Source organism: Gastrolobium bilobum, unplaced genomic scaffold (assembly GCF_033153095.1).
Source record: "Gastrolobium bilobum isolate Gb01-03AN ecotype WA unplaced genomic scaffold, APGP_CSIRO_Gbil_v1 utg66792, whole genome shotgun sequence".
Taxonomy (NCBI): domain Eukaryota; kingdom Viridiplantae; phylum Streptophyta; class Magnoliopsida; order Fabales; family Fabaceae; genus Gastrolobium; species Gastrolobium bilobum.
In genome coordinates this window covers 139028-152014 of record NW_026897228.1, presented here as the reverse complement: position 1 = coordinate 152014, position 12987 = coordinate 139028, and the positions used below count along the sequence as shown (strand labels likewise).

General features: G+C 34.1%; 1 protein-coding gene across 1 annotated transcript; it reads left to right on the top strand.

Annotated features, from left to right (window-relative positions):
- LOC133305006 (WPP domain-interacting protein 2-like) lies at positions 1 to 3783 on the top strand. The gene is made up of 2 exons (XM_061505110.1): positions 1 to 908; positions 2930 to 3783. Exons 1-2 carry the CDS (start codon positions 287 to 289, stop codon positions 3679 to 3681), a joined length of 1374 nt encoding a protein of 457 aa, XP_061361094.1. The 5' UTR covers positions 1 to 286; the 3' UTR covers positions 3682 to 3783.
- The last annotated feature ends 9204 nt before the right edge of the window (positions 3784 to 12987 follow it).

Genomic DNA, 12987 nt, shown 5'->3' with positions numbered 1-12987 from the left:
AGGTATTTGCTCATTTTCTAGATCCTCTTTTCTTTCGGTTCCTCTCTCAGCCATTCATTTCTATCCCAATAAAATAACTGAATTTGTGGTACTTTTGAAATTCCTATGTAACTCCGATTTAATTTGTTGTTGCTTGAACTACAATTCAATTGGATTCATATTTCATGACATGTGCCTAAATGGGTATCTGTATTTATGCCCAGATTTTTCTTTTGGATGGGTGTGAGCTAGAACCATCAAAAGTCTTGCTTTTTTGGGATCTTGGTCTAAATTAGTTTTGTTATTTATGGATTTGGGAAGTAAATGTTCCTCCTCCCTAGAATCTGAAGGAGATAATGATGGTTCTTTTGCTAATGAGAACTTTGAGTTGTCACCATATCAAAAGGGAAGAGATAGTGAAGAACCTGTGCATCCCATAGGAGCATCAGAAGGCTGTGGGTTGAAGAAATGGAAGAGAATTAGGAGGGATATGGTTAAGGATCTGAGTTTGTGTGTAGATTCTGAGAATTTAGCTAACTCAGCTCAGTGGGTTGTTCAACAGGGAAAGGGACAGGTTGAGAGCACAAAGAAGCATAGAAGTGATAGAGTCAGAAAGAAGAAGGAAAATTCTCATTCCAGCATTGAGTCTGATTCAAGGAACTCCAATTTTGAGGATGGTATCTTTGCTGTGACTAGTAATGGGGAATATAGTGGCAGGCAGAATAATTCTGATGATGGTAACAGTGATGAAGAGCATACTTACGAACATTTCTCAGAGGACTTTCAAGCCAGTTGTTCTTACAACAACATGGGGGAAGATGAAGATCTTCTACAAGAGAAAAGTGAGCAGAATCAATCTTCAACAGTTGAGGATCCTTTAATTGAGTCTATTCGTAGCCTTCAGGCTGCACAGGAGGCACTTGAAGAAGGTTTGTCCATTTTGTTTGTAACAAGTTTGATTTTTTTTTTTTTTGGTGAGGTTTTTATGCTGCTGGCCAATTTGCAAATGATATCGGTAACTCTAATGAAAAATTATTCTTGTCTGTTAATAATTGTTGCTGCTGTCGTGTTTACTAAATGTTTAATATCCTTGATCGAATCTCTTTAACTTATGTTCTTTGAAATTGAATGCTGCTTGGCTAAATTGTTACATAGATATACAATTTAAATACCAAAGTTGCTATTTGCTATTTTCTAATGTTGCAGAAATTGCTTATGGTATAATTGGTGCCTTGAGGACTTTGGGGATAGTAACGTGCTTATGATAGATGTGGTTGAAAGTTCAAACCTGATTGAAGTTTTAATATATAGAGTAACCTTTGACATCATGGGAAATTTGACTGGAAAGGGTCTTATGCATACAGGAGTTTGTTTCATGAAAGAAAAAGAAAATTCTAGTTTGGATTGTGATAGAACCCCACCTCAGTATAAGGTATACATACCGTAGGCAGCTCTACCGGAGAACATTAGATTATATTGGGTTGGATCAAGCTCATCCAATTGCTGACTTAGCAAAGGAGGAGAACGTGGGCACTCAAATCAGTTATGGGGTGAGAGGGAAACTTGGGGGTATGAAGAGTGAGAATCAGTTAGAGAGTCTAGCTTTTGGGAAAACTGGAATTGGGACACCTTTGGTGTATGGGAGTGACTAGAAGCACTATAATTCTTCTAGGCTTATCTTTCTTTTCTGCAAATCTCTTTTCCACCGTTACCGTAATTTTCCTTTTCTGTGAGACATCATGTACTTAAATTGTTGGGTCTGATTTGGATTCAACGTTATCAATATAATTTCAGTTCTTTCTTTTCTGTTCTGGGACTCTGATACTTATCAGATTGCAGTCACATGCTACAGGTTGTCTGTTACAATTTTGGCCATTCTAATGATAAATAACTGATTTGCACTCATGGCTTAGATTATAGGGCGGACTGCACTGGCCCTAACATAATTCCCAGTATTTGTGGAGAGCCATAGTTGTAGAGTAGCATATAAATATATACATATATAAATATAATTGTGGGTTCATCTACCACCGACCCCAATTAATTTGGGATAAAGGTATTGTTGATGTTGATGTTGATAAATATAGACACGCAGAAATGGGGTTTTACATTGAAGGAAAATGATATTCATTTTTGTTTTTCTTCTTTTCCATCATTCAAATTCTTGATATTTGATTTAGAAATTTTAAATTTCATGCCTTATGATTTTTGGATGCTAAATTCTAATGGTCTAGTGAATTGGGAAATTCTTGGGGAATCCAATAATTCAACCACACTTATTTGAAACAGTAGTCCTACATGCTTCTTGCATGTTGATGAATAGAAAGGCATATGGAAAATGATCCCCCTGGAAAATTTAAAAAAAAAAAACTCCCCGTTAAACCCGACTAGCGAGTGTGGGGTGGAGGAAATTAATGCTCTTACCCTTGTTTCCTGGATTCGAACCCATGACCTTTCAGTCATGATGGAACAGTTTTATCACTGCTCCGGTTCGCCCCCTTATCCCCCTGGAAAATTTATCCAGCAATTAATGCATGTGTGTTGTTGACATTGTACTTAATCGAAGAAGTCAACCTGGCCAAAGCTTTATATATTGCTTCTCCTTGATCAAATTTCAGCATGTCATTCTGCTTAAGTTATTGTTTTGGAGTCTATCCTAATTGAAGTATTGATGTTCTTGAAGTGGAATCCTTAGTATCTCTATACTTTTTGTGAAGATGAATTTCTTCAGTTGAATTCATCTTTGAAAAATCCAAGAACTTAGGTATCTAAATGAAATCAGAGGGCTTTCTAGAACATGACACCTGACCTGAACCAGCAATGGGAAAATTCAGCCGCAGAAAAATTGTTTTATTCGCTTGTAATAGTTGTGTTTTATGGAAGTATCCAGTGCGGTTTATGTCATTGCATTTTGTGAACTCTTATATCCAATCTATGTGTACTCGTGCAGAGATAAAAAAATTCGGGGTGATCGCGAATAAACCTTTCTCAATTGATGATGACTCAACCAAGTGTAGCAGTGCAACTGCTGATGTTAGTGCTGTTGATCTTGGATTCCATAAGTCATGCTTATCTGCCCAGCCTGCTGTGGAAGAGATTAAACAAATTGCATCAAGTTCCTTGGAACTTAAGGTATTGAGCTTGACAAAAAATATAAATATTTTGGAAAGCAAATCAAAAGAATTACAGGATATGATTGCCATTAAGGATTCCAAGATTGCTGAACTTGAAACAGCACTGAGTGATGGTAAGTTTCCTAAGGAAGAATATGCTTGCACCATAGGTTTATCAGAGGAAAAATTTGAAGAAGTGGAATCTGAGCTTCTGAGTCTTTTTCGGCAAAAGATTGAAGCTGAGATTGAATACCTGGTCGTTACAAAGATGATGCAGAACTTGAAGGTTACATCAGCTTTTGTGTTATTGGAAACACAAGAAACACTATCTGGGCAGTCTGGCAATCAAGTGCACGTCTCGAACAAGCTTGGAGAGGCACACGGTAAGGAGTCGAAGTTGAAGAACAGAGCAGATGAATTGGAAAAATATGGTGGTGACATTTTAGGAATTGAGGAGACTTTTATGATGCAGAAAAGAGTATGTAAGCTGACATTATGCCTTTTCTTACAGTTGACGTTGTTATTCATGGTCGTTTGGCTTTTTGTATCAAAGTTATTGCCCAATTCTGGGGTGATTGTACCTACATAAATTTGTGCATTCTAAGAAGTTTCTTAGCTCATTCACATTTGAATATAAAATTTCTTTCTCATCGTATATAATAGAATCTCCCTTCTCTGGATTAGGGGAGTGTGGCCATTTCCTCTTGTTTTCATATCCTTTCATTGCTGTGCTGTAACTCATTCATTGTTATTTTAACTGTGTTATTTTGACTAAATAAAGACTGGTACATTAGGATTTTGAGATGGTGTGCTTTTTGTTGTTCTCCGAAAAATCATTTGTCATCCGAAAAAATGTTTGACATTTTAATAGACATAATTTTGTATTATTTTAATTGAAATAATTGTAGTTTGGTGCATATTTGATGGTTTTTTATATATTTTTTCCCTCCACAAAATTAGGAGAGAATGTGTAATAACCCACGGAAAATAATAGTAATAAAATTAATAATTATTATTATAATAATAATAATAATAATAACAACAATATCATTATATGTTGAGATTGTTTGTCATTAATTGTTTATCAGTGTATCATTATTTCATTATAAAATTGTAATGTTAATTGGTGGTAATGTTAAACTTTTAATGTTCAACATTTATTTTTATTATTTAGTTTTGTAACTGTTAAAATATGAATTAATTATGATTACTATCAATAATTATTTAACTGTTTTAATATTACCAGCAATTAACGTCATTTTTTCGTTATAATATTTCAGCTATAATTAGTAGTTAAATATAACAAATTAAACTATTTTCATATTCTCTCCAATTCCATGCATCTTTCTATTTCCTTCTCCTTTTTGTTCTTTTATCCCAATTCCTAACTCTTTTAATTTTGTTACAACTATTTCCCCCTTAGTAGTGAACTACGTTTTCCCTCGTGAATCACTATTCACTTAAGGAAGCTTTCAAACATGGAGTTCAGATAATCTCGATCCCTAGGGGCATCATAGGTTAGTTTCATATGAAATTTGATATATGTAATCCTGATTCTAAGAGTACTGTAACATCCCAAGAGCTGGCAAGGGCAAGGAGTGATCGCCGGTGCAAAAGAGGCACAGACAATGAGCAGCTCATGTCAAATCTTGCAGCTAGGGATATATGAATGAATCAAATCAACACCCCAAAGAGAGGGATTATAGAGACTGTGCTGGTATGGGACGGTACAGTTAGGGATAGCTTATAAGAATTAATTGGTACTACCTATACTAACAAAATTCATCTACTTTTCGGTAGCCCAGAACGGAAGAACTCCATAGTCAAGTGTGCTTAACTTGGAGCAATTCTGGGATAGGTGACCTCCTGGGAAGTTTTCCCAATAAGTGTGTGAGTGAGGATAAAGCACGCTGAAAAGTCTCGTGTTAGTTTGTGGGGATAGTCATTGATCCTTGCAAGTTGCACATTACATATAACAAGTTAATTTTATATGAAATTTGTTATATGTAATCTTGATCCTTAGGGTATCGAAGGTTAGTTTTTGTATGAATCTTGATAGTGTAATCTTAATCCGTTGATTAGTTTTAAATGAATCTTGATAGTATAATCCTAATTCATAGCTTAGTTTTACCTGGATCTGGATAGGGTAATATTAATCCCTAGAGAATCGTAGATTGGTTATATATGAATTATGTTGGGAATTTTATTGGGTTTAATCTTAACCTCTAAAAAAATCAAAGATTATTTATATATGAATTTTATTGAAAATTTTGCTGGTTTTATTTTAATCTCTAGAAAATCATAATTATATATGAATTTTCTTGGGTATAATCTTAATTCCTTAATGATAATAGGTTGAGATGCTAGATAATTGATTATGTGTGATATAAATCTTGTCTCTGATAGATACTGGATAATTGATTATGTGTGATATGAATCTTACCTCTGATAGATACTGGATATCATTGATGTGAAAATTATGAAACTCTTTGAGAAGTTTTTCGAAGTATGTGATTTGTGACAATATTGGGTTTCCCTAATTTGTGTATGATAAGGTAATAGTTAGAAGATAACTTTTGGGATAGTACCTCCTTAAAGTGATGAACATAACATTTTGGCTTTATGCCTATGATGTTTATCTTTTCTTCCCAAAGTGGTACCTAGCAATAGGGTTTTCCCAGTACTAGTAGCAACTTTGGTGGAGATGTGTGCACACTAAGGAATTGATGTTTTAATGATGGCCAAATTTGATTATACGTGGTTGGCAAAAGGGTTTCCTATGTCACGTCAGTAGGCTGGCAACAAGGTTTTCCGGGTCTACCGTGGTTTTCTTCCCACTAAATAAAACTAAATAAGATTAAAAACGTAAATGACATATTTGGATTGATGCTTGAGTTGATTATGATGAGTAATTGAGTTATGACTATCGTTATTGTGTTTTGGATTGGAATTATCAACTTTTTGCATACTGTTTGTGATTGTGTGTTTGTATGTTGTAATGATCCTTTGGGGGCGCAGAGACCTTCAATGAAGTAGGTTTCAATGATTGGGGCTAGCAATGGGCATTGAAGATAGCATCTCAGAAATTTCAAACTAGGCCTAAACATTATAAATTTTATTCTTGAGATTTAATAATTGTATAAGACATATTTTAAGTTAAACTTTAGACTTCGGTTTTCCGTTTTGAAGTTTTAATATCTACATGGAATATATTTTTAGGTTATTTTGCCTACCCTTATTTTGCCTACTCCTCTCAATACCGTTAGATTACAATCTCATCTAACGGTGGAGATTTATGATACAAAATAAACTCTTTTACCTTTCTCTTTCCACTGCTTCTCACTCTTTCTCTCTCCTCCCCTTTCTCTCTCTTCAATGGCGCTTCAACATCAAAAAAAGGTTCAAGCTTTTTTCTCATTTCATCCAATCCAGCTATTGTTATGAGCATTTACATAAAAAAATTAAAATGGGGTGTCTAGAAGAAACAAACCCATATGCCCTATGTTATGGAACCTAGTAAGCCTGTTGTTGAGCGTAGCATAGAGAGAACAGAAATTTGTTCCCCACTTCAAGGTGAAAAACAAGATAAAAAGGAGATAAGTTGATTCGATTTCAAATTTAACCAGTAAAGTAGAAACGTTATGATAATCGTGGATTAATTCAAAGGAAGGGGTTATTCGTGATTTTCATTTTTTTTGTATTTTTGTGATTTCTGCCAGTTCAATTATATCAGATTTAAGAAATTTTGAAAATTATACTCATCTAGCAGAACTATCATGTCATTAATCATTGCATGTATTTAGATTCAAATATAAATTCAGGTTGTCATTAATCATCCCATAGGTGCGGATCTTATTTCATTGGCACATCTCCTATTAAGTCTAGTACTTGTTAAGTGCGGGATTAGTCTCGTATCAATTTTGTTGGATATATTAATAATATAGTCCAATAATTCACGTACAAGCCCAAAAGATGAAAGTATGATTATTTGGACCTGATATAGGCAGGAGCCCAATAGCTTGCACTATCTCTAGGATTTTCCTAAGCTGGAGGTAACACTGTTGAGCATTCTAAATCTCATGCCTCTTGGTGTAATACTTCAAGTAGGGATGTGTATGGAGCAGTTCGATTTGGTTTTTTTCAAAAACCAAATCGAACCGGTTTTAAATGGTTTGATTTTTAAACTGAACAGATTTTATATTTTAAAAATCAGTTTTAATTTTCCGAAACCGGTTTCAAACCGGTTCCAAAACCAGTTTATGGATTATAACTGGTTTTGATTGAAAACCGATTTTGAACCAGTTTTAAATCAAAACCTATTTTGAATCAAAAATAGGCTATCAAATTAAAACTGGTTTTATAACAAATTAAAACTGGATATATTTTTTAAACTATTTTAAAAAAAAAAATCAATTTTTTAATTTGGTTTGATTCAGTTTTTAAAGTGGTTTGGATCAATTGGATATTTTGCACATCCTAACTTCAAGAACATCTAAATTTTTCTCTCTCTAACTCATAACCTCCAATAATCTTGAAGTATTAGCTTCGTGTGTCAGATTTAAGCGAGTAAGATGTCTGTTCGAAGATCTCATCGAGAGGAACTCAATGATGTAATCACTTTCGCGATTCGACTTGTCGGGATCAGAGTTTGAAGATACAACAACAACAACTTTTTGGTTCAGATTCCAGAAATTTTAACCATTTTTAAGATGTGAAACCTGTTGGGCTTTATTCTACTCGTCAAGACGGTTGTTTTGATGTCACTCGTCTGAAACAGATGTCAGACGAAGGAGATACAATCATCTGAAGTTTTAGGTATGTTTTCCTATGAAAAGAATATTCTAGTGAGAAAAGGAATGTTCCACGAAAATATTCTAGCAGAACAGGGAATACGTCGTTGCTAGGTAATATTCTATCAGAAAGGGAATATTTTGCCAAGGAATATTTTGTTGACCAGGCAATATTCATCAAAAAATGAATACTCCATCAGGGAAAGTTCCACCATAAAAGAAATATTCCATCAGTTGGGAGTATTTCATGAAGGAATATTCCAATAACTATTAAATATTTCGGTGAGTTTTCGGCTATAGGGTAGTCCATCTTATAGTTTTTAGGCGCTCCGAATCCATTTTTGGGCCCTGATTTGGCTTAATGTCATAAAGCATAATAATATCATGTTAATAAGCATCAATCAGAAAAGAAATATTCCATCAGTTAATAACCGAGGAATATTTTGGTTAGTTTTTGGCTACAGGGGTAATCCATCTTAAGATTTTTAGGCACATCGGATCCATTTTTGTGGTCTGTTTTGGCTTAATGTCATAAAGCATCATAATATTATGTTAATAAGCTTTAAGCCAATCTCATAAATTATGAACAAGGCCTCATCAGTTTGATTTGCAAAGAGTCATGAACTTAAGTTTATTTGTAAGAGAATAATCATTGTCCAATTTTAATGAACAGTACCAACAATCAAGTCACTTACAATAATCTAGTCATGTGATATCAATTTTTAATTAAGAACAAGACCAACGAGCTTCTTAAGTAAACAATTATTTCAACGTTTCAATTTGGAATGTCACAGTTACTAATTCCTCAAAGTCAAATAATCTAGCATCAAGTTTGGAATGAGATCATTTAATCAAAAGGATGGTTGGATTGTATCATAAAATTTGAAATGACACAAGTTTTCCAGGTAGAACCTTTGAATTAGGTTCAAGTTATCTTCATCGAGTTTGGAATTATGAGACAGCTTACCCTTTTCAAATTAATCAGCAACCATGAACATCAAAGAAATATATAAATTGTGCTTATCATTTGGCCAACAAAAGAAAGATTCAATAATTCAATACACATAATTAGAAGGTAAGTAAATGGTAATTTAGACTTGTGTTCAAAGTCTTGAACCCCATTTCCCCTCATTATTTTGAATAATCGGTCTTTAGGCATACCTTTTGTGAGAGCAACGACCAAGTAATACGAATTATTAAATAAAAGTGAAATCAATGAATTTCAATGATTAGTGATTGGTAAAGGACTCATTAGATGTGAATTGATCCTCCCGTTGGAATGGATCATCTCATATGTTAGTTTACAAACCTTGTCTTGTGATAGAATCATAATCATTCATGGACAAATCTGTGGTGATAAGAGATAACAAAGAAAAAATGTTAGAATAAGGAGTGACAAAATCATCACCTTTGATCTGACCATGAATAATTATGATCCTCACATATGTTATATTCATGTTAAATAAAACATAAGAGGATCTACTCCCTCTTCCCCTATATATTTTTGGTGGGGCAAAAATATGAATCTAACATAAAAAAATTAAAAAAAAAAAATTATGTAAAAATCAAGATCAATTCACTTAACTCTTACTCTAAATCTTTTTACATATTGTTAAACTCTTCTATAATTGATTTTGTGCTAAAATTCATAATAATTTCTTTTTTAATATATTTAAAATATTATAAACATAAGCAATGAGTTTGGAAAATTTCTCTATATGAGCTAACAATTAATTTTTTTCACTCTTATTTCAAAAAGTAAACATGAAATTAAGGAAACTAACAAGGTGAGTGAAAAATATCTATGTCAGTGTATTACTAAGCATTGAAGTTATAAGTACTAAGCAGTTATGAATTGAAATTACTGTGTTAATGTTTATAAATCCAGCAAAGGCGAACCCAAGATTTTTATGGTGGGTGCGAAAATAAAAATGTTTATATTATAAACAAAAGCAATTACAATAAAATATTAATCTAATCTAAAAAGTTTAAATTTGTTTATATAAAATCAAGGTCAGTTCATGTAACTCTTCTCTACATTTTTTCATATTAATAAACTTTTCTATAATTGAATTTAGGTTAAAATTCAAAAAAAATTGAGTATATTTAAAATATTATATACATAAGCAAATGAATTCGGAAAATTTTTCTATATGAGCTAACAATTAATTTTTTCACTATTCTTTTCAAAAATAAATATGAAATTAAGGTAATTAACAAGATGAGTGAAAAATATATGTGTTACTGTATCACTCATAGTTGAAGTTATGAGTACTATGTAGTTATGAATTGAAATCATTGAATTACTATTTCACATTAAGAAGTTATGAATCCAATCAATGACATTGTCAAATGATTGAAAAATATCAAGATGTATATTTTTGTATCATTTTTTTTTCAAATTGGAAATTGTTTTCCTTTAATTTCAAATAGAACAAGTTAAGATTAGAAACACAACCAAAATTCTTTACCTTGTTGTCGCGTACAGATTACAAATTAGTGTTTGTTGATTTATGTTTTGTTATGGACCTGACAAAGGCCTATATTCTAGAAGGCCTAAATAGTGCTAACAGCTAAGAGGGAATTAAGGAAACATTCCTTAATTATGCTAATCCTACTACGCCAGCAATGGATCAACAATTGGACCCCCAATGCTCCTGAGAGGCCCAAAAGTCCACTCCTTTCAGGTAACCCATCTATAAATAAGGGGTTAAACCAATAAGGTACACACTCTCTAACCCTCTCTCTTAGTTTGTCACTGTGCACACACCCCACGCCTTGACTATGTCGTTATATTATTGTGCACAGCGATCCGCTTATCTTTAGGGTACCTCTCCTATAGGTACCTGAGGGAGGGCAAACAGATCCTATATTAACATACCAATCTTTGATTGGACATATCGATCTATCAGATCATAACATTGGCGCCGTCTGTGGGAAGCGAGAAAATTCGATTCCCACCCAAATAGGGTAAAAGCGTAAAAGACGCCGACTAACCAAATGCTAATACGATGGACGCAAAAGGAAAAATGAAGCTCATCAACAGCTCAAGGCGGACCGAGTTCGTAATCCGAGATATAAAAGCCAATCTCAACGAGCATGATGAAATCGAGATCAAGGTCGTAACCACCGCTGTCATCAGAATCGTGGCTGAGATCCAGACGAAATCGTGGCCGAGATCGAGGTTAAAAAGAAAGGGGCAAATCAAGCAAAAAGCTAAGTCTCCTTCCTTTTAAATTGTAAATTTACATGAAAAGGGGAAACAAGGATCCACCTTTTTAATATTTCATATCGATATCTGATTAAAGGATTCACCTTTTTAATATTTTATATCGATATCTGATAAAATTGATCAAAGATTTGTCTTGATTGACATAATGTATTTAATACAGCCTTTGATTAAAACCTAATTAAATTGAATACTTTGGGAGTAATATGTGGACAAATCAAAGATTTGTCTTGATTGACATAATGTATTTATTACAGCCTTTCATTAAAACCTGATTAAATTGAATGCTTTGGGAGTAATCTATGGACAAATCAAATATTTGTCTTGATTGACATAATGTATTTTATACAGCCTTTAATATATATATATATATATATATACACACACGTGGCTTTATGATAGATGCTCAATCAAATCTGATAACATGAAATACGGTCAACTAATATTAATTATTGATTTATGCTGATCAACTATTAATTGTTGATTATAATTATTATCTGATTACACACGGATAATTACTGATTGAAGCAAAATTATTGCTAATAGCCTACTTCGTGCTTTACTATGTTGCATTTATTTTTGCAAAGAATAATCAAATAGGTGGTGTAGCGATCCCTTCTAAAAAAGGAAGGAGATCCAGATCCACTCAAATAAAGAACGAAATCCACCTAGATGAATGCAAGACTTGAGCTAAAGAAGCCAAGCTGAAAGAAGAGCCGAGGCACAAGAAGCCGGGCTCGAGAAAATGAAAAGACCACGGCAAATGAAGTCGGGTTCAGATAAAATGGCACTGCGAAGAAGTGGGGCCCAAATTAAAAAAGCCATGCAAGAAGAAAAAGCAATGCAATTCAAAGAGGCAAAATGTGTCTCCTTAAATATAAGGCTTCAACAAAAGAAACAAGCCAGAATGAAAACCGGCCCTCCGGGATATAAATGGTTAATTAAACGAAAGATCCGAGATGCAAATCGGAGGTAAAATGGAGATGGATATGGCGAGATCCAATCCAATCCAAGTCGAAGGTGGATATGGCGAGATCCAATCCGAGACAGAGATAAAGATTCGAGATGCAAATCAGAGGTAAAATGGAGATGGATATGGCGAGATCCAATCCAATCCAAGTCGAAGGCGGATATGGCGAGATCCAATCCGAGACAGAGATAAAGATCCGAGATGCAAATCGGAGGTAAAATGGAGATGGATATGGCGAGATCCAATCCAATCCAAGTCGAAGGCAGATATGGCGAGATCCAGTCCAATCCAAGTTGAAGGCGAATATGGCAAGATCCAATCCGAGATAAAGATCCGAGATACAAATCGGAGATTAAACGAAGACGGATATGGCGAGATCCAATCCGGGATAGAAATAAATCCAGGACATAAACTGGAAGGACCCAATCCGGGTTCGAACATAAGAATAATGCATACATGCGACATCAAGCCTGGTTCAAGGAAAGCGGGAGGACGCTTCCGTAATCCAAACTGAACTAAAATTCATGAGGGCAGATTGAAGCGACACTAATCAAGTCATCATGACGCCTTTGAAATTGAAACGAGGGAACAAGTACATACCTTCGTAAATATGGATCCTTGTGATTCTGATGCATCAACATAAATCTGAGATATAAGCGCAATTTGTCATGCTGACTCTGATCAAGTCGAAATGCTCCGTACTAAGGTCGAAAGACCCAAGTGGGACATGTGACAATACTGCCTTTACCTTGGATAATACCGGGTTACGAAACCCAGGTCATGATTGAAGGCGACAATGATCACCTTCATCAATGCTGACTTAACAAAACGTTAAGTTAAAACAAACATGCTTCACAGAGAGTGACAAAAAGCGGAATTCGTATAATGCTTTGACCTCGGCCAGGT

What these genes read in the sequence shown, in the direction of transcription:
- LOC133305006 (XM_061505110.1), top strand. Translation starts at nt 287, where the DNA reads ATGGATTTGGGAAGTAAATGTTCCTCCTCCCTAGAATCTGAAGGAGAT. An exon ending in ACAGGAGGCACTTGAAGAAG is followed by an intron (nt 909 to 2,929) that starts GTTTGTCCATTT and finishes GTACTCGTGCAG; the next exon opens with AGATAAAAAAATTCGGGGTG.